The 23,089-nt window shown below is 35.0% G+C and overlaps 2 protein-coding genes across 2 annotated transcripts in view; one reads left to right on the forward strand and one right to left on the reverse strand.

The window, feature by feature from the left end:
- The window catches only part of LOC136026076 (uncharacterized), a 134,696-nt gene extending 120,741 nt beyond the window's left edge, over positions 1–13,955 (reverse strand). Inside the window, exon 1 of the mRNA XM_065702269.1 lies at positions 13,847–13,955. The gene's annotated coding sequence lies outside the window, so the exon portion shown is untranslated. The remainder of the gene's footprint in view (positions 1–13,846) is intronic.
- Positions 1–23,089, forward strand: part of LOC136025709 (potassium channel subfamily K member 5-like) — a 111,225-nt gene that overhangs the window by 10,775 nt on the left and 77,361 nt on the right. Inside the window, exon 2 of the mRNA XM_065701691.1 lies at positions 21,790–22,114. Coding sequence (XP_065557763.1) covers positions 21,790–22,114 — 325 coding nt within the window. The remainder of the gene's footprint in view (positions 1–21,789; positions 22,115–23,089) is intronic.

Genomic DNA, 23,089 nt, shown 5'->3' on the forward strand with positions numbered 1-23,089 from the left:
TACTCAGTCAGTTTTTAAAACACTCGGAATATACCAACTAGCTGAGTTTGTTGCATTCAAAAGTGTTTGCATTAAATTTTATTGATACTCAGTCGGTAACTAAAAGACTCAGAATTCACCAACTACCTAAGATCGTTTTACTAAAAAGTGCTTTTATTAAATTTTTATTGCTCAACCAGTAAGTAATTGCTCATTGCTCAACCACGCGGAATTTATAAACTAGCTGAGTTTGTTGTACTCAAAAGCGCTTTTATTAATTTTTTATTTTACTCAATCAGCAATTAAAACACAAAAAAAACCTACTAGCTGAGTTTGTTGTGCTCAAAAGTGCCTTTATTAAATTTTTTTATACCCAGTCGGTAACTGAAAGACTCGGAATTTACCATCTAGTTGAGATTGTCTAACTCAAAAGTGCTCTTATTTAATCTTTGGGTCTTAGGCTGCAAGTGAAACACATGGAAGTCATCAACTAGCTGAATTTTGTTGTACTCAAAGTGCTTTCATTAAATTTTTGCAACTCAATCAGAAACTAGAAGACTCGAAATATACTAACTTTCAAAAGAAAAAAGGGGTAGCAGACTTGTCACTTTTTGACCAATTAAATTTCGGTTTGTATTATAAATGTAAATCACACTTCATATTGACTCAGTGAGGGAAGCCTATAAAAATGTAAACTGGTTTCATTCAGCTCGAATAAAAAATTTATTCATACAATTTTCATGGGATTACTGATATTTTTGTTCCTGTTTGAATATAGGCTATATGTACCGTCTGTGATATGTTAATTTTGTAACTATTGGAATATAGGCAAATTTTGTATCTGTTGAAATAAAGGCAATATGTGTCGTCCGTAATATGCTAATGAAAACTCCCGGTTGTAATGTGATAATGAGGTTTAGGGTATATATAATGAGGTTTAGGGTATAATCTTTTAAAGCTCAAGCGTACCTGTTGGAAAATGCAAATTTTGCACTTGTCGACCCTGTTACGGCCATACTACTATGTTTAAGCCGCGAAGTTTGTTGCTAATTATTTTTCACTTTAAAACAACAACGAGTAAAATGATAGAGAAGTTAGTCAAATTATTGATTCTAATTTTAAAGAACCCATTTCATTTTAAGCATTATTTAAATATGCGGTTTGCTGAAGACAGCTCTTGGATATAGAGCGGAAATATTCATTTCAGGTTTAAACAAATTTCACTGCCTTAGATAGATTCCCTTTTGTTTACTTGTTGCTTTTTTATGACAGAAAGGCAGTTGGGTCCCCATCGTTATTTATTTTTCATCTTTTGCTAAGGTTTATAGTCAATATACAGTATTTAATATCTATTGTGCACAGTAATACTCCGATATCTATTACGATTATCTACAAGACCAGCTAGACGTCTCTTTTCCTTATTAAATTGAAAAAACAAATTTTTTTTAACTGCAAGTAAGGAGCGACATTAAAACTTAAACTAACAGAAATTATTCCGCATACGAAAAGGGTTGTCTCCTCCTCAACGTCCCGATCTTTATGCTAAAGTTTGACGCTTTCTCACAACTCTACTTTTTAAAACAATAAAAAAATTTATCGTAAGTTCGAGGCATTTAGGAGGGGACTATCTCTTTCATATACGGAATAATTTCTGTATGTTTCAATGTCGCTCCTTACTTGAAGTTAAGAAAACTTGTTTTTTTTTTTAATTTCTGAACGTTTTTGAATTAATACATGTTTTGATTTCGGCTCTCCGCACATGAATAATTAAAACAAAATTTGCATATTAATTTTCTTTTGGCTGAATTGCTTTCTCTTATTGATAAATATTCTCATAGTGATATCTGATCGGACGATTTTGACAAAACAAGGGTGGGGGAGGAAGCCTTGTTACCTTCCAATTTTTGGTTACTTAAAAGGCAACTAGAACTTTTTATCCTTTTAACGAGAGGTTTTTATTAGTAATAAATATACGTAACTTACGAATTAACTTATGTAACGAACTTCTTCTATATTTGTATATTTTATTAAGTATGTGAAGGGGTTCGCCCTCTCGTAAATACCTCTCTCTTTTTTACCCTCCAATTTTGGTTACTTAAAAGGCAACTAGAACTTTTTATCTTTTTAACGAGAGGTTTTTATTAGTAATAAATATACGTAACTTACGAATTAACTTATGTAACAAACTTCTATATTTGTATATTTTATTAAGTATGTGAGGGGGTTCGCCCTCTCGTAAATACCTCTATCTTTACATTAAAGCTTAACTTTTGTCCCAATTCTTTGAGAATGACCCCTGAATCACAAAGGCCGTAGAATAAATATTACTTAAAAATACTTTTGTGTAAAGAGCGAGGTATTGTGGAAAAGCCGAGCCCCCTCATATACGTAATAATTTTTGTTTGTTTTGGGTTTTAAGGCTACTCCTTACTTCAAGCTGAAAAACTTTTCTTATTTATTTTCTCATTGTTTTTTTTTAATAATGCTTGAGAATCCTGCGGCCCCTTCATAGAAATTATCTTCCCTCATGATAAATTCCTCCATGGGAGGACCCCCCCCCCCACGTAAAAAGGCACTAGAACTTTTAATTTCCATTAGGTTGAGCCTCTCGCAACATTCTAGGACCATTGAGTCGATACAATCACCCAGGGAAAAATAAGAAAAAAATAAAATAAACACGAATCTGTGATATGTCTTCTTGCAAAAAAAAAAACAAACAAAATTCCACATTTTTGTAGATAGGAGCTTGAAACTTCTACAGTAGGTTTCTCTGATACACTAAATCTGATGGTTTGATTTTCGTTAACTTTTCTCGATCTCAATTCAATGACTTTTAGGGGATGTTTCCCCTGTTTTCCTAAATAAGGCAAATTTTCTCAGGCTCATAACTTTTGATGGGTGAGACTAAACTTGATTTATCTATAAATTTAGAATCAGCATAAAAATGCGATTCTTTGTTGTAACTATTAGTATCGAAATTTCATTTATTACAGTTTCGGTTACTATTGAGCCGGGTCATTTCTTCCTACGGTTCGTTACCACGAACTGTTTGATTAAATAAAGAAGTTTTTCAGCCGAAAGAAAGGAGTAACATTAAAACTTAAAATAAACAGAAAATGATGTATGTGAAGGAGACTGCCCCCTCCTCAATACCTTGCTCTTTACGGTAGAGTTTTTTAACGTTCTTAAGGAATTGGGAAAAAATTCAAACTTGGACAAAGAGTTATCAACAAAGTGCGGAAACCACTTAGGCAGGACAGCTTTTTCAATTATGATGAACAAAATGGCTATGGCAAAATGGCTCAATGGCAAAAAATACAAAATTCTACATTTTTGCATATAGAATCTTGAAACCTCTACATTAGGGTTTCCTGATACACCGAACATGATGGTATGATTTTCATTGAGATTCTATGACTTTTAGGGGATGTTTCCTCTTTTTTTCGAAAATCAGGAAAATTTTCTGAGGCTCGTAGCCTTTTATGGGTAAGACTAAACATAACAAAACTTAAATATGTGAAATCAGCCTCATTAGCAGATTTTGCAAATATCTATTGGTATCAAAATTCCGTGTTTTAGTGTTTCGGTTAATATTGAACCGGATCACTCCTTACTTACAATTCGTTACTACAAACTGTTTGATTGAAAAACAATTTGGAAGAGCTTTTAGAATTTAATCAATAAATCATTGTTGCTCTAAAAATAAACAAACAATCAAGTTCAATTATCAGATAGAAAGGAGACAAGCTATGGGAATCCTGTGCTTGGTACTTTAAGTTGGATTGTTGTATAATAACTTTGATTGCTATATGAAAGCCCTATACGTTATAGCATTAAATTGCTATCAAACAGTTCGTGGTAACGAACTGTAGTAAGGAGCGATCCGGTTCAATAGTAAACGAAACTCTAAAAAACGGAATTTTGATGCTAAGAGATATATTAAAAGAATCGGATTTTTATGCTGATTTAAAATATGTAAATTTCATCATATTTAGTCTCACTCACCAAAAGTTACGAGTCTGAGAAAATTTGCCTTATTTTGGAAAATAGAGGGAAACACCCCCCAAAAGTCATAGAATCTTAACGAAAATCGCACCATCGCATTCAGCGTACCAGAGAATCCTATTTTACAAGTTTCCAGCTCCTATCAACAAAATTGTGGAACTTCATATTTTTGCCGGAAGACCGATCACGGGTGCGTGTTTATTTATTAATTTTTTTTCCGGGGGTCATCGTATCGACCAATTGGTCCTAGAATGTCACAAGAGGGCCCATTCTAACAGAAATTAAAAGTTTAAGTGCCATTTTCAAATGACCAAAAAATTGGGGGGCACCTAGCCCCCCTCCAACGCTTTTTTTCCCAAAGTCAACGGATCAAAATTTTGAGATAGCCATTTTTTTTAGCATAGTCGAAAAATATAATAACTATGTCTTTGGGGATGATGTACTCCCCCACAGCCTCGGGGGAGGGGCTGCAAGCTACAAACTTTGACCAGTGTTTACATACAGTAATGGTTATTGAGAAGTGTATAGACGTTTTCAGGGGGACTTTTTTAATTGGAGGAGGGTTTGAGGGGAAGGGGCTACGTGGGAAGATCTTTCCTTGCAGGAATTTGTCATGGGGGATGAGAAATTCAATTGGGATCAAGAAATTCGATGAGAAATTCAAAAAAATATGACAAAGTTTTTTCAACTGAAAGTAAGGAGCAGCATTAAAACTTAAAACGAACACAGATTATTACACATATGAGGGGTTCTTCTCCCCCTAAAAGCTTCACTCTTTACGCTAAAGTAATTCTAGTAATTTCGACTATTTATTCTACGGCCTTTGTGATTCAGGGGTCATTCTTAAAGAATTGGGACAAAATTTAAGCTTTAGTGTAAAGAGCGAAGAATTAACGATGGGACAGACCCCCTCATATACTTAATAAAATATAAGAACATAGAAGTTCGTTATGTAAGTTAATTCTTAAGTTACGTATATTTTTTACTAAAAAACGTTCGTTAAAAATTAAAAGTTCTAGTTACCTTTCTAAGTAACTGAAATATTGGAGGGCACCTAGGCCTCCTCCCCCACCTCTTTTTTCTCAAAAATCGTCTGATCAAAACTAAGAGAAAGTCATTTAGCCAAAAATAATTAATATGCAAATTTCATTTTAAATATTTATGTGCGGAGAGCCAAAATCAAACATGCATTAATTCAAATAAAAAAAACTAGTTTTTTTTAACTGAAAGTAAGGAGCGACATTAAAACTTAAAACGAACAGAAATTACTCCGTGTATGAAAGGGGCTACTCCCTTCTCAACGCCCCGCTCTTTAAGCTAAACTTTGTTACTGTTTAATAGAGAAGAATTGAGAGAAAGAGTCAAGCTTTAGCGTAAAGAGCGTGGTGTTGAGAAGGGAACAACCCCTTTCATACACGGAGTAATTTCTGTTCGTTTTAAGTTTTAATGCCACTCCTTACTTTCAGTTAAAAACGCTGTTTTTTTATATTTAATTTGCTATAGAATTCGGTAATTTTGGCGAAATTTATTTAAGGGTAGACCTACAGATAATGGGAGCGAGGAAACACCAGAGACGAAAACTTTCCATCATGGTTGTTAAACTAATTATGTGCCCTTATAAAATAAAACGAAAACTGCGACCTAGAAAACATGATAATCATATAGTACTGGATCCTTGAAAACATGAAGAGAATGATGAGAAAGAACGATGCTGAAAAAAAATATTTCGATTTAAGATTATTAGGTTTAATTATTTTCATCAAGCGTTTTAATTATTTGTGATTACATATATAGCGTAATGCGTAATTGCTTGCTACTCGTTCGTGCTTCCGCATTGTTTCTCTCAAAGGCAGACTAATCATTGAAAAAGGGTAAATTTTTCGGCATCTTTGAATTCTGGAAGATTATCGACTCCTTGCATAGTCTGAATAATATTTATTATAAACTACAACTTTGACTTTGGACGGCTGATATTGCTATCGTTTCACACACAAGCTACCAGCCAAATATACAATTTAACATTATTGCGTAGGTATTTTAGAAATCATTTAGAGTAAATTCTAAGAAATGAGAAAAAAAATTAGAATACATGAAAAATACATGAAATTTTGAGTGAAGTTTTAAAGATGTCAATTTTCAGAAGAGATTATGGGTCCACATGCATTGATTTCTTGCTTCTTCCAAATTCTTCAATTGTGTCGCGAGAGCAATACTTTGGATTTGTCCCGTTTTTTTTTTTTCCTATGCCGCCGATCTCAGCTTATTCCTGGAAACTGGCAAGGGTCTAACCTGTGCAGTTTTTACGGAAAGTGTGGACCTCAGGCTGGATTAATGGATATAACATTACATTTTTGAAAGCTCCGCAGAACTCTTGCCTGGGGCCAAAAAGGATGGTTTTTGCTTGTCCACGAGCCAGAGCCTATGGTGTGCGAAGTAAAGTGGAGTTATATAGCCTATGTCAGAGAGGAGTATCTGAAGTTGTGCAGCCAAGCTTTTGTTTCATCAAACCATTTTTCTGCTTTCGAGTGGAAAGCTCCGTTCTAGCAGGCAAGCAGAGAGGCACCACTTTCAAATTGAAGATGGAATAAAATCTTTAAGTGTTAAATATATGCGGCAGTTACCTGGCCCCACAACCAATATATCTTCTTTGAGTGATAAATAGAAAAATTTACAGAAGCAAAAATGTGGCATTTTCCCACAGGTCCGAAAGTGCTGCCATCTATTATTTCTACCCATTTCTGTTCGTGATTACAGCTGAGTTTATCATTCGGTTTTTTGGACTTGGCATTGCAGTAGAGAAATGGTATCAGATGTGCCTAATAAACTTTGAAAGTTCTCTCATTGCTAAAGAAATTGGAGCTTATCTTTTGCTCCTTTCTAAGTGGTGACGTTAGAAAGTTGGCCTACGGCAAAAAAAAAATCAACTTTTGAACTAAGAGAGATAGAATTTTATTTTCGACGGCAATCGATAGCTCTTGATGAGCTGATCAAAGTATATGACATCCATTTTTTGGTACAAAAATACTTTCATGAGGTACCAGTTTGAAAGTTTCAAGGGGTTGATAACTTCAGTAGTAAGGTACACACTGAAACGAAATCTAGGCCGATACAAATTGTGAGACGTATAGAGGACTTGTAAGCAACAGTCGGCTGTTAGGTAATAATCACCTTTGGGAATGAGGGGTTAGCAAATTTTGCTAGTTGGTGTATCTATTATTTGTTTCCAGTGTATTTGATGGTAAAACCAATTTGATTCCAGTGGTAAGACATGTAGGGGACTTGTAAGTAATAATCTGCTGTTAGGCTACAGTCAACTTCAGCGATGAGGGGTTTGCAACTGTTCTAGTTGGTGTACCTATTTATTTGTTTCCGGTGATCTTGATGCCTATCACGGGAGAGGGACGTATAAGTAAGAATCGGTTCACTTTGGGCGAGAAACGGCTGTTAGCTCATAATCATCTTCGGCAATGAGGGGTTTGCCACTTTTGCTAGTTGGTGTATCTATTATTTGTTTCCGGTGTATTTGATGGTTAAACCAATTTGGTTCCAGTGGTAAGACATATAGGGGACTTGTAAGTAATAATCGGATGTTGGGCTACAATCATCTTCAGAGATGAGGGGTTTGTAACTTTTGCTAGTTGGTGTACCCATTTATTTGTTTCCGGTGAGCTTGATGTCTATCACGGGAGTGGGACTTGTAAGTAAGTATCTGTTCACTTTGGGCTAGAAATTTGTGCAAATTGGTGCACATTGTATTCAATCTGTTTAAATCTGACAGAATTAAGTGTTTACGCAACGGGTACAAACGATAACGTAAAACAATGAGGTAGTTTCGTAATAATTAGTGTCACCTATGGTATTTTAATCCTGACAAGTTATGGATAGCTTTATAATACCAACTAGATTTTCATCCGTGACGGATGAAGTTTTCATCCGTCACGATGTCTACGATTGAATAGGATAAATTTCAACTGGTTGCAAAGTCAATTTAGTCCTTTCTTTAGATATTATTTTGTAGTTGTTGTTTTTTCAACGCTTAGGAATAGCCTTTGGTCATTTGATAACTGATTGCGTTCTTGTTTGAACATACCGTTTTAAAAACTTCGATAGGCTGACAACTTCATCATTTAACCGATAGTGAAGAAACAAGCACAAACGAGAATGTAAAACAATGAAATAGTTTCGTAATAACTAATAGAATGTTATCTATGGTATTTTGACTCTAAAAAGTTGGGGATAGCTTTACAATACCAACTAGATTATATAAGATATTGTTCCGAGTTTTCATCCATCACGATGTCTACGATTGAAAAGGATAAAGTTCAACTGGCTGCAAAGTCAATTTAGTCCCTTCTTTCGATACTATTTAGCTGTTGTTTTTTCAACGCTGAGGAACGTGATTACTGATCGATAGCGAAGAAAACAAAGTGTTGCTCTTGCAACGCTTTAGTCGGCGAAGCCGGACAAAGGTTGCCGCAACACTTTACGTTGCCCGGGCAACGTAGGTCTAGTTTTTTGTTTCAATCCAGTTTTAGGTAGAAGGGCTTAAGGGCCAGACAAACGTAATTTTTGTCGGGACCGATTTCAGCAGCTGAGTGGGCAAACGATAGTGGTACAAAAACGATTCCCTTTAGGCGAGATTTTCAAAACTAAACATCAAGGACACCAACTGCAGTTTATCAATAGCATTGCACTGTTGATCTCAACTTTTTTGTTTTGATTTTCCTGCTGAAGAGAAAGAAACGATTGAGGACTGAAACGTTTTTATATCTTTTGCTCTGTTTCATTCTACTTCTTCTTTTGATGATCGCAATGATGTTCGGTGCCTTTTCTTTAAATCGGCACCAAAAGCAGGAAATTGTTCTGCATTTTTTCGTGTACAAGACTTCGGGTCCCAGAAGAATACAAATCGTATAAAAGCATGACTTAAAAATAAGGAAAAATATGATAGTTATGCTTTTGTATAACTTAGAAATTTCTGAATGGATAAGTAATGAGACACACCTTATTGTTTCTGAATTACGCAACAACATAATTAAGATGAACATAATTACTGGGGGGAAATCAGGAATAGAAGTTCATATATCTCGAGTTACAATAGCCTCTAGTAAAGGTCAACTTGGATGTACTGTTCAACGACATCAATTTCCACTTCGACCCACATTTGTCATAATCATAATAAAGAATTACTAAAAGACAATCATTAGAAGAACAACCTTATGTTAAAGGGCTAAGTTCACTGTATATGTGGATTATGTAAGTTTCGTCTGTTTTAGGGGCCAAGAGATAGCTGAAGTTCTTATGTATAGAATCGGTTCAGTTATAACTTTTTCTTAGGAAACATCATAGGCAAAAATTTCCCATACCAAAAATCGAACCCGTGCCAATTGGGTGGGTGCCAGCTGTCCTGACCACTAGACATTTAGAATTTATTATAATATCTGATTAATTAAGTTTTTGTTAAGTTACAAATTAAAGCAAATAGTAGCCAATTGTTACTCTGTAGTTATCGGGGCATTGGGACATCGTAGAGAGTTGTTTAATCCGGGTTGTAGCAGTAGCTAGCAGCCTAATAAGAGACTACTACGTTCCATAGTAATCTCGGTTGCAGCGGTAGCTTGCAACCGAGTAAGAGATTATATAAAGGATGGTTATAGTTAATTATAAATGGGGATTAAGTCTTGGAAATTATGTAAGTCTAATTGGTATCAAGAAAAAAATTCTAGCCCATAGTAAGTGATCCGGGTTGCAGCGGAAGTTATAGTAAAGAACGATTTCTAGCCCATTGTAACTTAAATCCTAAATTAAAATGTGATTTTGGACTGACACTAAATCATCATGTTCCTGATTGTACAACATCAAACAGTTCGTGGTAACGAACTGTAAGTAAGGAGCGATACGGCTCCATAGCAGCTGAAACTCTAAGAAATAGGGTTTTGATAACAATAGTTACATCAAAACAATTGAATTTTGATGCTTATTCAAAATATACAGAATTCACCAAATTTAATTTTACCCATCAAAAGTTACTAACCTGAGAGTATTTGTCCAATTTAAAAAAAAAAGAAGAAACACCCACTGAACTCTAGGGCAAGTGATAAATGGCGAGTCAAAACATCATGTGATCTTAATGAAAATGACACCATCAGATTCAGCATAGCAGAGAACTCTATTGTAGGGGTTTCAAGCAAGTATGTACAAAAATGTGGAATTTTGCATTTTTTGCTGGAAGAAAGATCACGGATGTGTGTTTATTTGTTTTTATTTTTGTTTGTTTTCCCCAGGAGTGACTGTATCGAGCCAGTGATCGCAGAAGATCGGAGGAAGGCTCACTGAATCAGATATCAAAAGTTCTAAGGCACTTTTTGAGTGACAGAAAATATTAGAGGGCAACTAGAACCCTTCCCAAGCTCATTTTTTTCCCTAAGTCGCCCGATAAAAATTTCCAGATAGCTTTTTTTTCAGCATAGTAAAAATATCTAATAACTATCACTTTCAGGATGACTTGATCTGCTACAGTCGCCAAGGAAAGGGCTGCAAGCTACAAACTGCTCATTGTTTATATATAGTATTGGTTATTTGGAAGTATACAGACGTTTTTCAGGAGAAAGTTTTGCGGTGGAGGGGGGGGGGGGTAAGTGGGAAGAACTTTCGTGGGGGATGAAATTTTCTATGGAAGGGGATCCGAATTTTCCCGCATTTTTTAAAAAAAAGATCAGAAATTAAATTTTAAAAAAATAAGTTTTTTCTACTGAAAGTAAGGAGCAACATTAAAACTTAAAACGAACAGAAATTATTACCTATATGAGATGGTCATCGTCTCCTCAATACCACGCTCTTTAGGGTAAAGTTTTTCTTAGAACTTTAAAAGAGCTCAAAAACGGACTTTTGATTTGGGAGTTATTCTTAAATAGCTGCAATAAAAAATCGAACTTTAGTGTAAAGAGCGAGGAATTGAGGAGAGGGCGACCCCCTCATATACGTAATAATTTCTATTCGTTTTTAGTTTTAATACTGCTCCTTACGTCCAGTTGAAAAAACTTTTTTTTTTCAAACAGTTCGTGGTAACGAACTGAGCGACCCGGCTCAATAGTAACCAAAACTCTAAAAAGTCTAAATTTTGATACCAATAGTTACATCAAAAGAATCGCATTTTAATGCTGATTTTAAATATATAAGTTTAATCAAGTTTAGTCTGTTTAGTCTTACCCAAAAAGTTACGAGTGATAAAATTTGCCTTCCTTTAGAAAATAGGGGGAAACAACCCCTAAAAGTCATAGAATCACACCATCAGATTCAAAGTATCAGAGAACCCTATTGTAGAAGTATTGTAGAAGGAATTTTGTATTTTTTGCCAGAAGGCAGATCACGGATGCGTGTTTACTTGTTTTTTTTTGTTTTTGTTTTTTCCCCAGGAGTGATCGTATCGACCCAGTGGTCCTAGAATATTGCAAGAGGGCTCATTTAGACGGAAATGAAAAGTTCTAGTGCCCTTTTTAAGTGACCAAAAAATTGGAGGGCACCTAGGCCCCCTCCCATGTTAATTATTTTTTAAGTCAACGGATCAAAATACTGAGATAGCCATTTTATTCATCGTAGTCGAAAAACCTTATAACCATGTCTTTGGGGACCACTTACTACACCACAGTCCCCGTGGGAGGGGCTACAAGTTACAAACTTTGACCAGTGCTTACATTTATAGTAATGGTTATTGGGAAGTGTACAGACGTTTTCAGGGGGATTTATTTGGTTGGGGGAGGGGTTGAGAAGAGAGGGATATGTTGGGGGAACTTTCCATCGAGGAATTTGTCATGGGGGAAGAAAATTTCCATAAACGGAGCGCAGGATTTTCTAGCATTATTTGAAAAAAAAACACATAATGAAAAAATAAGTATGAAAAAGTTTTTTCAACTGAAAGTAAGGAGTACCATTAAAACTTAAAACGAACAGAAATTATTACGCATATGAGGGGGTCACTTCCTCCTAATATTTCGCTCTTTACACTAAAGTATTTTTAGTAATTTCAACTATTTATTCTACGGCTTTTGTGATTCAGGGGTCATTCTTAATGAAATGGGACAAAACTTAAGCTTTAGAGTAAAGAGCGAGGTACTGACGAGTGGGTGAACCCCTTCATATATGTAATAAAAACATGAGAATACAAAAGTTCGTTACGTAAGCTAATTTATAAGTTACGTTTATCTTTTACTAATAAAAACATTCGTAAAAGATTAAAAGTTCTAGTTGCCTTTTTAAGTAACCAAAATATCGCAGGGCAACTAGGCTTCCTCCACCGTTCCATTTTTTCTCAAAATCATTCGATCAAAACTATGAGAAAGCCATTTAGCCAAAAAAAAATAAATATACAAATTTCGTTTTAATCATTCATCTGCAGAGAGCCAACATCAAAACATGCATTGATTCAAAAACTTTCAGAAATTAAATAAAAAAAAAACAAGTTTTTTAAAACTGAAAGTAAGGAGCGACATTAAAACCTAAAACGAACAGAAATTACTTCGTCAATGAAAGGGGCTGTTTCCTCATCAACGTCCCGCTCTTTACGCTAAAGTTTTTACTGTTTTAAAAAGTAGAGTTGAGTGAATTTTACGGAAACAAGGAATATTGATCGTTGGCGCCAATCAGGCAAGGGGAAGGACAATTTCCTTTGGATTCCACCCCCCTTCTAGATTTTTAAAAATACCCTTGACACATTCATTGAACCAAAAAATAGAAAAAAAAGCAACCACCATTATATACCTGATTTTCCACTATTTTCAAATATACTGGTCAATTTTCTGACAATGCGTCCCCCTTCTTTTTGATGCTCCCAGATATAGCCCTAATAAAAGCATATATTCCTCTGCGTCATTACCTTAAATTACCTTAAATCGCATTTTCCAGCGAGATAAGGTGGTAGATCTTCCTGTGATCTACATTTTCTATGGAAGGGGATCTGAATTTTCCCGCATTTTTTAAAAAAGATCAGAAATTAAATAAAAAAATAAGTTTTTTCATTGGTTCGTTGCTCGAACAGATTTCTGTTGTCTTGACTTGATGGAATTTAGTTTCGCCTGAGTAAATCAAAATGGAATGTGGATACATATACTACTTGAAATGATTTTAAAAGGGGGATAACAATAAAGAAAACATGATAATCTAATTAACGGAAACACTGTATATATAATAAAGCATGAATGTCATTGTATTAGTGTTTTATAAATTGCTAAGACTATATCCCAGACCATCAGGGGGGGGGGAGGTAGAATGCAATGTCAGAAAAGTGACCATGAAATTTGGGAATAACAATGTGCGAGCAACAAATAAGGAATCCAAAAGCATTACTTATATTTGTTTAGAGTGTTTGCTTAAGGAATGAGCATCGATAATATATTTATCCATTCTTTTTCTTGTAGTCAAGTTGATAGAAATTCTTTGAAGTATAGTTAAATATTTCGCTGTTCGTATTATTGACTTACGAGTGAAGTGAGCATACTACTCGATGCCTTTTTATGCTCTTTCTAAATATAATAATCACTTTTGCCGAAAATGAATTTTATCCCCACTCCTGTATATACCAATTCAGTGTATATATTTGCACATTCGGGAGGGTGGGGTAAAGTATATTTCTGATCCAAAGGAAGGGTAAGTTTAAACTTTTAACCCCACCTCCCTGATGTGCAAGTATATACCCTGAATTGGTATATATAGGTGTGGGGGTAAAATTCATTTGCGGTAGTAGTAATTATTATATTTGGAAAGAGCATAATAAAATGCATCGAGTAGTATGTTCACTTTATTCGTAAGTCAATAATGTGAACACCGAAGTGTGACCCCTATGATGCTGAAATAAAATGCTAATCACCTTTCAAAGAGGGTGCACAAACACGTCACTATTATCCCCAAAATAACTTTATATCAAACAAACAAATTTAACTGAGCCACATTTTCAGCTGTGATGATCTGAATCTGTTGTATTATTGAAGCTGAAACTGAGTTAGCGGTTCTTTATTGTACCCGACGGCGGATAAATTGTCAGAAAGACCATGTGTTTGACTGAAAGTGATAATTGCAATTTTTCAGTCAGTCGTGTAAAGACATATTTTTTTGAAGGAAGATTTTCTGATGAAAGTAAAGAGCAAAGTTGAAACTTTAAACGAGCAAAAGTTACTGCTTCTTAGTACATTTTTGGAAAGCTGTTTCGAAAAAACTGGTTCGTAATGTTTCCTTATGCTTCTCGAATTCTTAAGAACTAGCACTTTACTTAAAACACAAAACAACACAACAAAACAGAATTAAAAGCCAAAAATCCTTAAGTAAAGATCGGCGAATGTTTAGTTTTGTTCCAAGCTGTTTAAAGTGCGTATTACTGCATATAGGAAGATTCTGATTATTGCATATTGTTTCTTTGTCATTATTAGAGAAGCGCATCCATTTCTGGTTGACCCTCCTCTTCGATGGGGCAAACTAAAAATGCGTAAAGTGGGCTTGCTTACAGGTAACATTACCTATAGAGTGAAGCGTATTAGTCCATGAGCCCCCTGGGTAGCGGGGCGAGGTGTGTATTCTATATTCATTGAACAGAGAGTAATAAAAGTAAAAAAACGAGATTTATTCAATAAATATAGAATACAGACCTCTCCCCGCTGTCCGTGGGGCTCAGGGACTAATACGCTTCGCTCTATAGGTAATATTACCCGTAAGCAAGCCCACTTTACGCATTTTTAGTTTGCCCCATGGAAGAGAAGGGTCAACCAGAAACGGATGCGCTTCTAGAATTAACATTTATTACGCCAGAAAAAATTATTCGACTATAGTTTTGCTAGCTTTGTGTTTAACACAAAACTTTAGTCCTCTTTGAAAAACTACTTTTGCGGAACTTTTTCTTTAAATTAATATATAAAAAACTAAAAGAATACAGTAAGATAATGAAATTCTTGCTTTATTATATACAGCATATTTCTACTAACTAGAATATCATATTTCCGCCTATTATTATAAACCTTAAAATTATTTTAAATTTAATTCATATTTACAGTTCTATTGTGCTGATTCGGACGAAACTATATTCTGTCAAACTGAAACGGCAAAAAACCCGTTTCAACTTCGAACTTATGACTTGTCACGAGATCAATTAAAGGAAAAATACATATATATACATTATTAGTGACTGAGCCGGAACCCCAGTATTTCACATCTACAACTGCAAAAAATGTAAATTGGCACTAAAAGAATTAAGAAATAAACACAGCAAAATACTGTAAAAAATAGCAAATTACTATTTACTAAAGACCGAGTTAGTTTACAAACACGAAGCAAATACAAACCGAAATGAAGGAAGATTAACCGCTCATTTTAGCATTTTATTAAAAGCGAGGGAGGAAAAGATTAACTAGCACATTCAAAGAGCAGGTAAAAAAATGAATTATTTGGGCTATATCTTGGACTGTTTTAAAAAAGTGGCAATGATGTTAGTCTAACAACACGGCTTTAATTTTGAATAGTTCCTTTCCTCCACAAGGGATCAACAATGACTAGTCTCGTTAACAGTCATTTATCAATTCTCACGTCTATTTGCTATAGCCTGTACGAGACACAAATTAATCGAAACTTCAGAATAATTTGCGGTTGGCCGTAGACTGTTTGCCTCTCTCGTTTCGGATTTTAATGCCGTGAACAGCATTCGCCTTATTTTTATAGTAGATTTACTTTTTTAAGCTTGAAGGGTTTCCGGCTCTTAGCAAAATTCTTAAAATTTTATTTACGATTGGAAATGTTGGTCTATTAATTTTTGTGAAATTTGGTCAATTATTGTGATATTTCACAATATCACATAAATAATGTGAATTTTCTATAGATTTTCGGAAACAGAAAGGTATTTAAAGCCATGGAGGCTAGCAAGGTAAGCTTTTTAAGCTTCCCAGTCTTTCAATTGCGATAAAGTGAATAAAAAGTACCATAAAACACTTTATGATGGCGTTATCAAGAAGAATCTACAAAAGCACGTTGACATGGCCAGGAGCTTCGAATTGAGCCATTAAACATCTCTATATGATGTTGTAGTAGTAGCTAGCTTTACAAGTTAGCGGAATATTTCCTGATGTTATTAAGGTGGCTGGGAGGGGGAGTATAAGGGAAGGGTATTTCATTGTTAATAATGGTTTACGGTACTAAATTTCTATTTTTCATCCTTTTTACTCTACAAAGGGCATCATAATTATTATTTTGGGTGCTATATGGTACTTAAGGGCTATCAATCAAATTAAGAAAAATCATTTGTGTTTAAAAATAAGCTTTCAAATTCGCCCCTAAACAACTCTCTATGACGTTGATTTCTGTTTTAGCACCGGTGGAAAAAAAGAAGACGCATCTGTGCTTCCTGTGCAAAAACTAATTTGCCTTGTTGTTGGTGAGGGGGGCATGGACATAGTAGCATAAGGCATAAGCAATGCAAGCGGGAAAGTACCTATGGTTAATTTCCAGATCTTTCCAGATTATCATGCGATGCAATAAGATCCTTCTATTCATCATTTGGTTATAAATTTGATATTTTGTTTTGAGGAATATATATTTCTGATCTTTCTGATAACTTAAAAAGGGCACTATAACTTCTGATTTACAATCGAATGATCCCTTTCCTGATCTTCCGGGATCACTGGTTTGATACGATCACCTATGGAAAAAAAAAAAAACAACAAAAAAATGAACAAACACCCGTGATATTTCTTCTGGCCAAAAATGGAAAATCACACATTTTTGTATATAGTAGCTTGAAACAGATGTACTAATGTTTTCTGATATGCTGAGTCTGACGGCGTAATTTTCATTGAGGTTTCTTGACTCTTTGGGGTTGTTTTTCCCCTTTTTTTAAAATTGGGCAAATTTTCTCAGGCTTCTAACTTCTTATGGGCCATCAAAGTTAAGTAAGTTTATGTATGTGGAATCAGGATATTTTAATTTTGTTTGATGTATTTAATGTTTTCATTATTGAATCTTTTAGAGTTCGGTTGCTATTGAGCTGAGATGTTTCTTGGTTAAAGTTCGTCACCAGGAACAGTTTGAATTCACTTTTAGGTGTTAATTTGAACCGTCAGCTAATATTTTTGTTGTACCAAACTTCGTCTGCTTGTTCTAAATGTAACTTTTTTCTAATCATTTTACAAAGCATCAATTAGATTTTATTTTAGGATTGCGATTCCTACATTTTATTAAATAAAAAAAAACTGATTTTTTTTAGCTGAAAGTACGGAGCGACATTAAAACTTAAAACGAACAGAAATTACTCCGTATATGAAATGGGTTGTCCCCTCCGCAATCCCTCGCTCTTCACGCTAAAGCTTTTAATTGTTTTAAAAAGTAGAATTGTGGCAAAAAGTCAAACTTTAGCGTAAAGACCGAGGGATTGCGGAGGGGACAACCCATTTCATATACGGAGTAATTTCTGTTCGTTTTAAGTTTTAATGTCGCTCCTTACTTTCAGCTAAAAAAATTAGTTTTTTTTATTTAATTTCTGAACGTTTTTGAATTAATGCATATTTGGTTTTGGCTCTCCGCACATAAATTATTAAAATGAAATTTGTATATTAATTCTTTTTTTGGCTAAATGGCTTTCTCTTAGTTTTGATCAGACGATTTTGAGAAATAAGGGGTGGAGAAGGAGGCCTAGTTGCCCTCCAATTTTTCGGTTACTTAAAAAGGCAACTAGAACTTTTTTTTTTTTAACGAACTTTTTTATTAGTAAAAAATATACGTAACTTAAGAATTAACTTACGTAACAAACGTTCATAACCTTATATTTTTATTATGCATACGAGGGGGTTTGTACCCTCGTTAATACCTCGCTCTTTACACTAAATCGTAAGTTTTGTCCCAATTCTTTAAGAATGACCCCTGAATCAGAAAGGCCGTAGAATAAATAGTTGAAATTACCAAAAATACTTTAGCATAAAGAGCAAGGTTTTTATCTCCTCCTAAATACCTCGCTCTTTATGCTAAAGTATTTTTAGAACCCCTCATATGCGTAATAATCTCTGTTCGTTTTAAGTTTCAATGTAACTTCTTCCTTTCATTTGAAAAAGCGTTTTCATGTTTATTTTTCATTGTTTTCTTATAGTAATGCTAGAGAATCCTGCGCCCTTTTCATTGAATTTTTCTTCCCCCATGACAGATTCCTCCAAGGAAAGATCCTCCAACATAGCCCCTTCTCCTCAGCCCCACCCCCAAACAAAATAAAATCCCCCTGAAAACGTCTGTGCACTTCCCAATAACGATTACTATATGTAAACACTGGTCAAAGTTTGTTGCAGCCCCTCCCCCAGGGATTGTGGGGGAGTAATTCATCCCCAAAGACATAGTTATTATGGTTTTCGACTATGCTGAACAAAATGGCCATCTCAAAATTTTGATCCGTTGACTTTGGGAAAAAAATGAGCGTGGGAGGGGACCTAGATGCCCTCCAATTTTTTTGGTCACTTAAAAAGGGCACTAGAACTTTTCATTTCCGTTAGAATGAGCCCTCTTGCGATATTCTAGGACTACTTGGTCTATACGATGACCCCTGGGAAAAAAAAAAAAAAAAACAAACAAAAAACAAACAAATAAACACGCACCCGTGATTTGTCTTCTGGCAAAAAATACAAAATTCCACATTTTTGTAGATAGGAGTTTAAAACTTCTACAGTAGGGTTCTCTAATACGCTGAATCGGATGGTGTCATTTTCGTTAAGATCCTACGACTTTTAGGGGGCTTTTTCCCCTATTTTCCTAAATAAGGCAAATTTTCTCAGGCTCGTAACTTTTGATGGGTAAGACTAAACTTGATGAAACTTATATATTTAAAATCAGCATTAAAATGCAATTCTTTTGATGTAGCTATTGATATCAAAATTCAATTTTTTAGAGTTTTGGTTACTATTGAGCCGGGTCGCTCCTTACTACAGTTCGTTACCACGAACTGTTTGATTGAGTTTCAAAATTTATAGTTCCCAAAATACAGGCATAAATTCCCAAAATACAAATATTTATACCCTTCTCGCTACCTCTAAAAATTCATTCCAGCATTAATCCTCCTGGGACGGAAAAAACAGTGAACAAGGTCAATGGCAAATGCTGGCCCTTAAAAATCTCCAGTTAACTTCTCCATTTAAAATTTTGACCTTAGCCACCCATTCCTTGTAAAACCCTAAAAATCTGTTCAATGTTTAAAATTTTACTTGGAACTAATCTAGGGTAGTGATCCGGTCCCTTATTCCCTTAGGGATTAACTGATTCAAATGTTCCAGGGCTATAGTTTTCGTTCATCTGGAAGACATACCAAACTTCCAAACTCACCTATCCCCTCATTCCATCATCCACTCCGTGTTTATACGTGCTAAATACGATTTGTTTTGTAGGTAAATTTGGATTCTGCGGAAATAAGCCGAACACCTTCCCCTCACTGTTTCTTAGTATAACAACACATGAAGATTCCCATGCTTAGGTTTATACAACGCAAATTTGTGACATTAATTCCGCACTTTTATACCTCTACTCACAGACGCCAGTATTATTTACACACACCGCTACGGCATAGATTAAATTGTCGATTTCAATTCAGTTGAACAGCAAACTTTGTTGAAGATTCTTCTGAAGATAGCATGCTGCCAGAATTTGTTGACATCCCGGGAGCTTCTTGCCGAAGACATGTATCCTGTGTCATATTCTACTCTGAAGATATTCTTCACGTTCAATGTTTCATATTCTTCGCGGTTCTATGTAGAATGGGTTATCAAACAAAGTTATATACTCTCTCTGGTCCTCTTCAATTATTATATTAATTAGATCCTTAACACTACCTCTGGAGATTTTAAGGAATTGTAGTTTGGTAGAAACGCCACTTTAACGGAACTTGACTGCGAACGTGATGTAAGCATTTTTTTTTTTTGCCCTGAATCCAGACTCAGTCCAACAAATGCTTCGCTAAGTTCAATATCTCTCATTCTGCCTAAGGATAAACCCCCAAAAACCAAAATTTTCGGATATGAACGTTGCAAAGGATTTTCAACTCACCCTGAACCCCTCATGAAAAGGTTTATAGCCTTTTCTATTTGGGATCCAAAGTAAATTCGAAAGGAAGATGCGACGAAGATGTCAACAGAAGGAAATCTAGACGTTAAGTAGTCTTTACTCAACTCTGTAAACATCCCTGGATTCCTTGCGAGATTAGCTTATGAACGATGATCGACCTTTATAATTTGCTAGTAAGGTTTGAATCCTGGCATATCAAAGCAGCTCTGGCATGCACCCTGGAGGTCTTTCGCCACCATTACCTGCATTAAATCTCATGCATTCTGACTGCCAGAGCAGATACTGAACGACAAAATCTGCACGACGCTGTGTTCCAAAGCATCATCAACTACTGCCGGCTCCGCTGGCTTGGACTTGCTTTACGTAGCCCTGAAGATCACAACGTTTAATACATTTTGCTTGCTGAACCCCATACGCACAGGGTATAGAGGATAACCAGAAATGCTGAAAAATTAAATAACCCTAGTTAAACAAGATCTGGACCATGTAATCGGGAAGAAGCAATATTACTATCGGTTATAATCCAGATCTTTGATCCTGTCAAACGTGATATTTTCTGCTCAACAATTAACATCAATAAGCAGCCGATTTTAATTAGATTCTTCTGTAATTAACTATGCTCCTGACATCTATGAAATGAAATTGTGGCTAACAAAAGACGCTCGTCCAAGGAATAGAGATGTTCTGAAACAGATATAGAAAGGACCGGATTTGGAAAATCATCAAATTTTGGAATGAAACTAAGTAGTGACTATGTGAGAAATAAACCAAATTATATATAGTAAATTACAGTATTATTTTTATATAGAGTAAATTATATATTATTGTATTTATTGCATAAAGGATCTTTTATTTATGTCTCCTCTGAAATGAGCCATCTGGCAACGAGCCTACAGCTGTAAATATCTTTGGACTGTTAGGGCCAGATCTAGGGATTTTCTGAGACAAACGGATGATTTTACATAGACTTATTTTTTGAGAATGATCTAGACTTGCTTAAAGATAGGAATATTTTCCTTTAAAAAAAATTCGACACCAAAAAAAAAAAAAAAATAACAAAAGCAATTTTTTAAATATAATCTGGTAGATGAATAGAATTGAAATTCAGATACCAAATGATATTTTTCTCATACGTTGAAGAAATAAATTTGCCAAAAAACAACACGCCGAAAACTTTCCAATATTGCGTAAACACTTGGTAAAAAAAATAAATCATTTTCCCATTATTAAAAGTCTCTTACACAGTTATTCCTTTTAACCAGCATATTTGAAAAAATATAATCTGGTAGATGGACAGAATTAAAATTCAGATACCGAATGATGGTAAATATTTCATCATTCGCTGAAGAAACACTGGATAAATACTGGTTCTATACTGAATCCCCATGTTGACACCAGATCCTTCCTATGACACTGGGCTGCCAGTATGCCATCAAAAATATTTGAAAAAACTCTCTTTGCAAAAATAAGCATGAGTAAAATAAATAAAATGGTGCTTCAAAGTGAGATTAATGCCTTAAACAAGAAAGAAAATTAGAAAAAAGAAAACTCACGGGCTGCATTATAGATTAAAAACAAAACATTGGATTTGCGTCTTCCAATAGAAACATAATATTCCCCCTCCCTACTATAGGCATCTTCTGCTCTTTGAAATGGAAAATTGTGCCGCCTATAACTTATTTTAGGACAATATATATAATCCTCATTAAACTGATATAAAATAAGCTTTTTTCTTCTTGATAGAAGCCAACTTAAAATAATTTTAAAAGCCTGCTCAGATTGTGTTCAACTTTTTTTCGAAATTAATATTCAACATCGGGTCTTCCTAGCTTGTGGAGTTGCATCGGAGAGATATCTAGGTCAAGATCCCGCCCATTTTGTTCCATCGCTTCGGAAAATCAAGATCAAAAAGCACTGTAGTCTCTGCCAATCAAGATCTGTCAGTGTTAATTTACCCCTTGCTGAAGAATCTATGTTGAAGAATAGGATGAGAAAAAATATGGATAATTTTTACCAAGCGGTTTTCATGCTTTTTCTTCTGTTTTTGTACATACTATCCGGTGCCGTGGTAAGTTTTTGTATCCTTCAACCTCGAGATAGCATCCAAAGGGTAACTGAAGACCATGGTAAAGAATAAAATTGCGTACTAGACGTGACCAAATTTGGCTTAAAAATGACCAATCGTAAAATGCCCTGCAATTTCCTTAATGCTCCTTATTATGAATTGAAATTACCAGCCCCCTCAAACATCGGGGATTGTCAAAAGCCATCTTTTGCCATCTAGGTGAAGCGGCAGCACCCCATGAGCCAACCTTTGAGCCATTTATAAATTTCAAGCGACCCACCTTTGCTGTGAATACATTTGAATAAATTACAAAGAAAAAACATAGGACAAATTTTGAATTAGAAAAAATTGAGAGAAAAAAAGGTAGATGTGAGATTTTAAATCAACAAAAGTTACATTAATGTAATTTAGAATTCAGCAAGATTCTCTGAACAAAATTTGCCATTATTAGAGCGAAAATAGCGACGAAGACCACACTGCCTTTCCATACACAACAAACACAACTTGGATACAATAGGGAATTTTTTCCTAAGACAGTGCAATTTAATTCAGTGGATGTTTCGGCCCTATGTCCAAGTGCCGTCTTCAGCTATAAGTCCTGGTTGAACCTCGTTGAAGTAACGAGGGAGGGAGGTTCAACCATCCTGTGATTTTGCACACCCATCCCGTTTACCTTCCCCAGATTTCTCCAGGTACCCAATTTGGGACTGGGTCAACTCTGGCTGAGCATACAGTGATCACTCTATTAACCCCTGTTCCGAACCAAATATTGAAAAACGTGATATATCGGCGATTTCTTTATGTACTCATGTTATTACCGCCAAGATATACAAACTTAAAGTACACCTTTATTCATAACATAAAGATGTAAATGTCAAATTGTGTTGACTTTTGAAAAATAGCTGTACCTTAAGAAATTTGCTACTAGCCACTGTCACGCTGCGTCCACTAGCTTATATGAGAATCGGTATTAAAAGA

The sequence above is a fragment of the Artemia franciscana genome, chromosome 4, assembly GCF_032884065.1.
Source record: "Artemia franciscana chromosome 4, ASM3288406v1, whole genome shotgun sequence".
In the NCBI taxonomy this organism is placed as follows: domain Eukaryota; kingdom Metazoa; phylum Arthropoda; class Branchiopoda; order Anostraca; family Artemiidae; genus Artemia; species Artemia franciscana.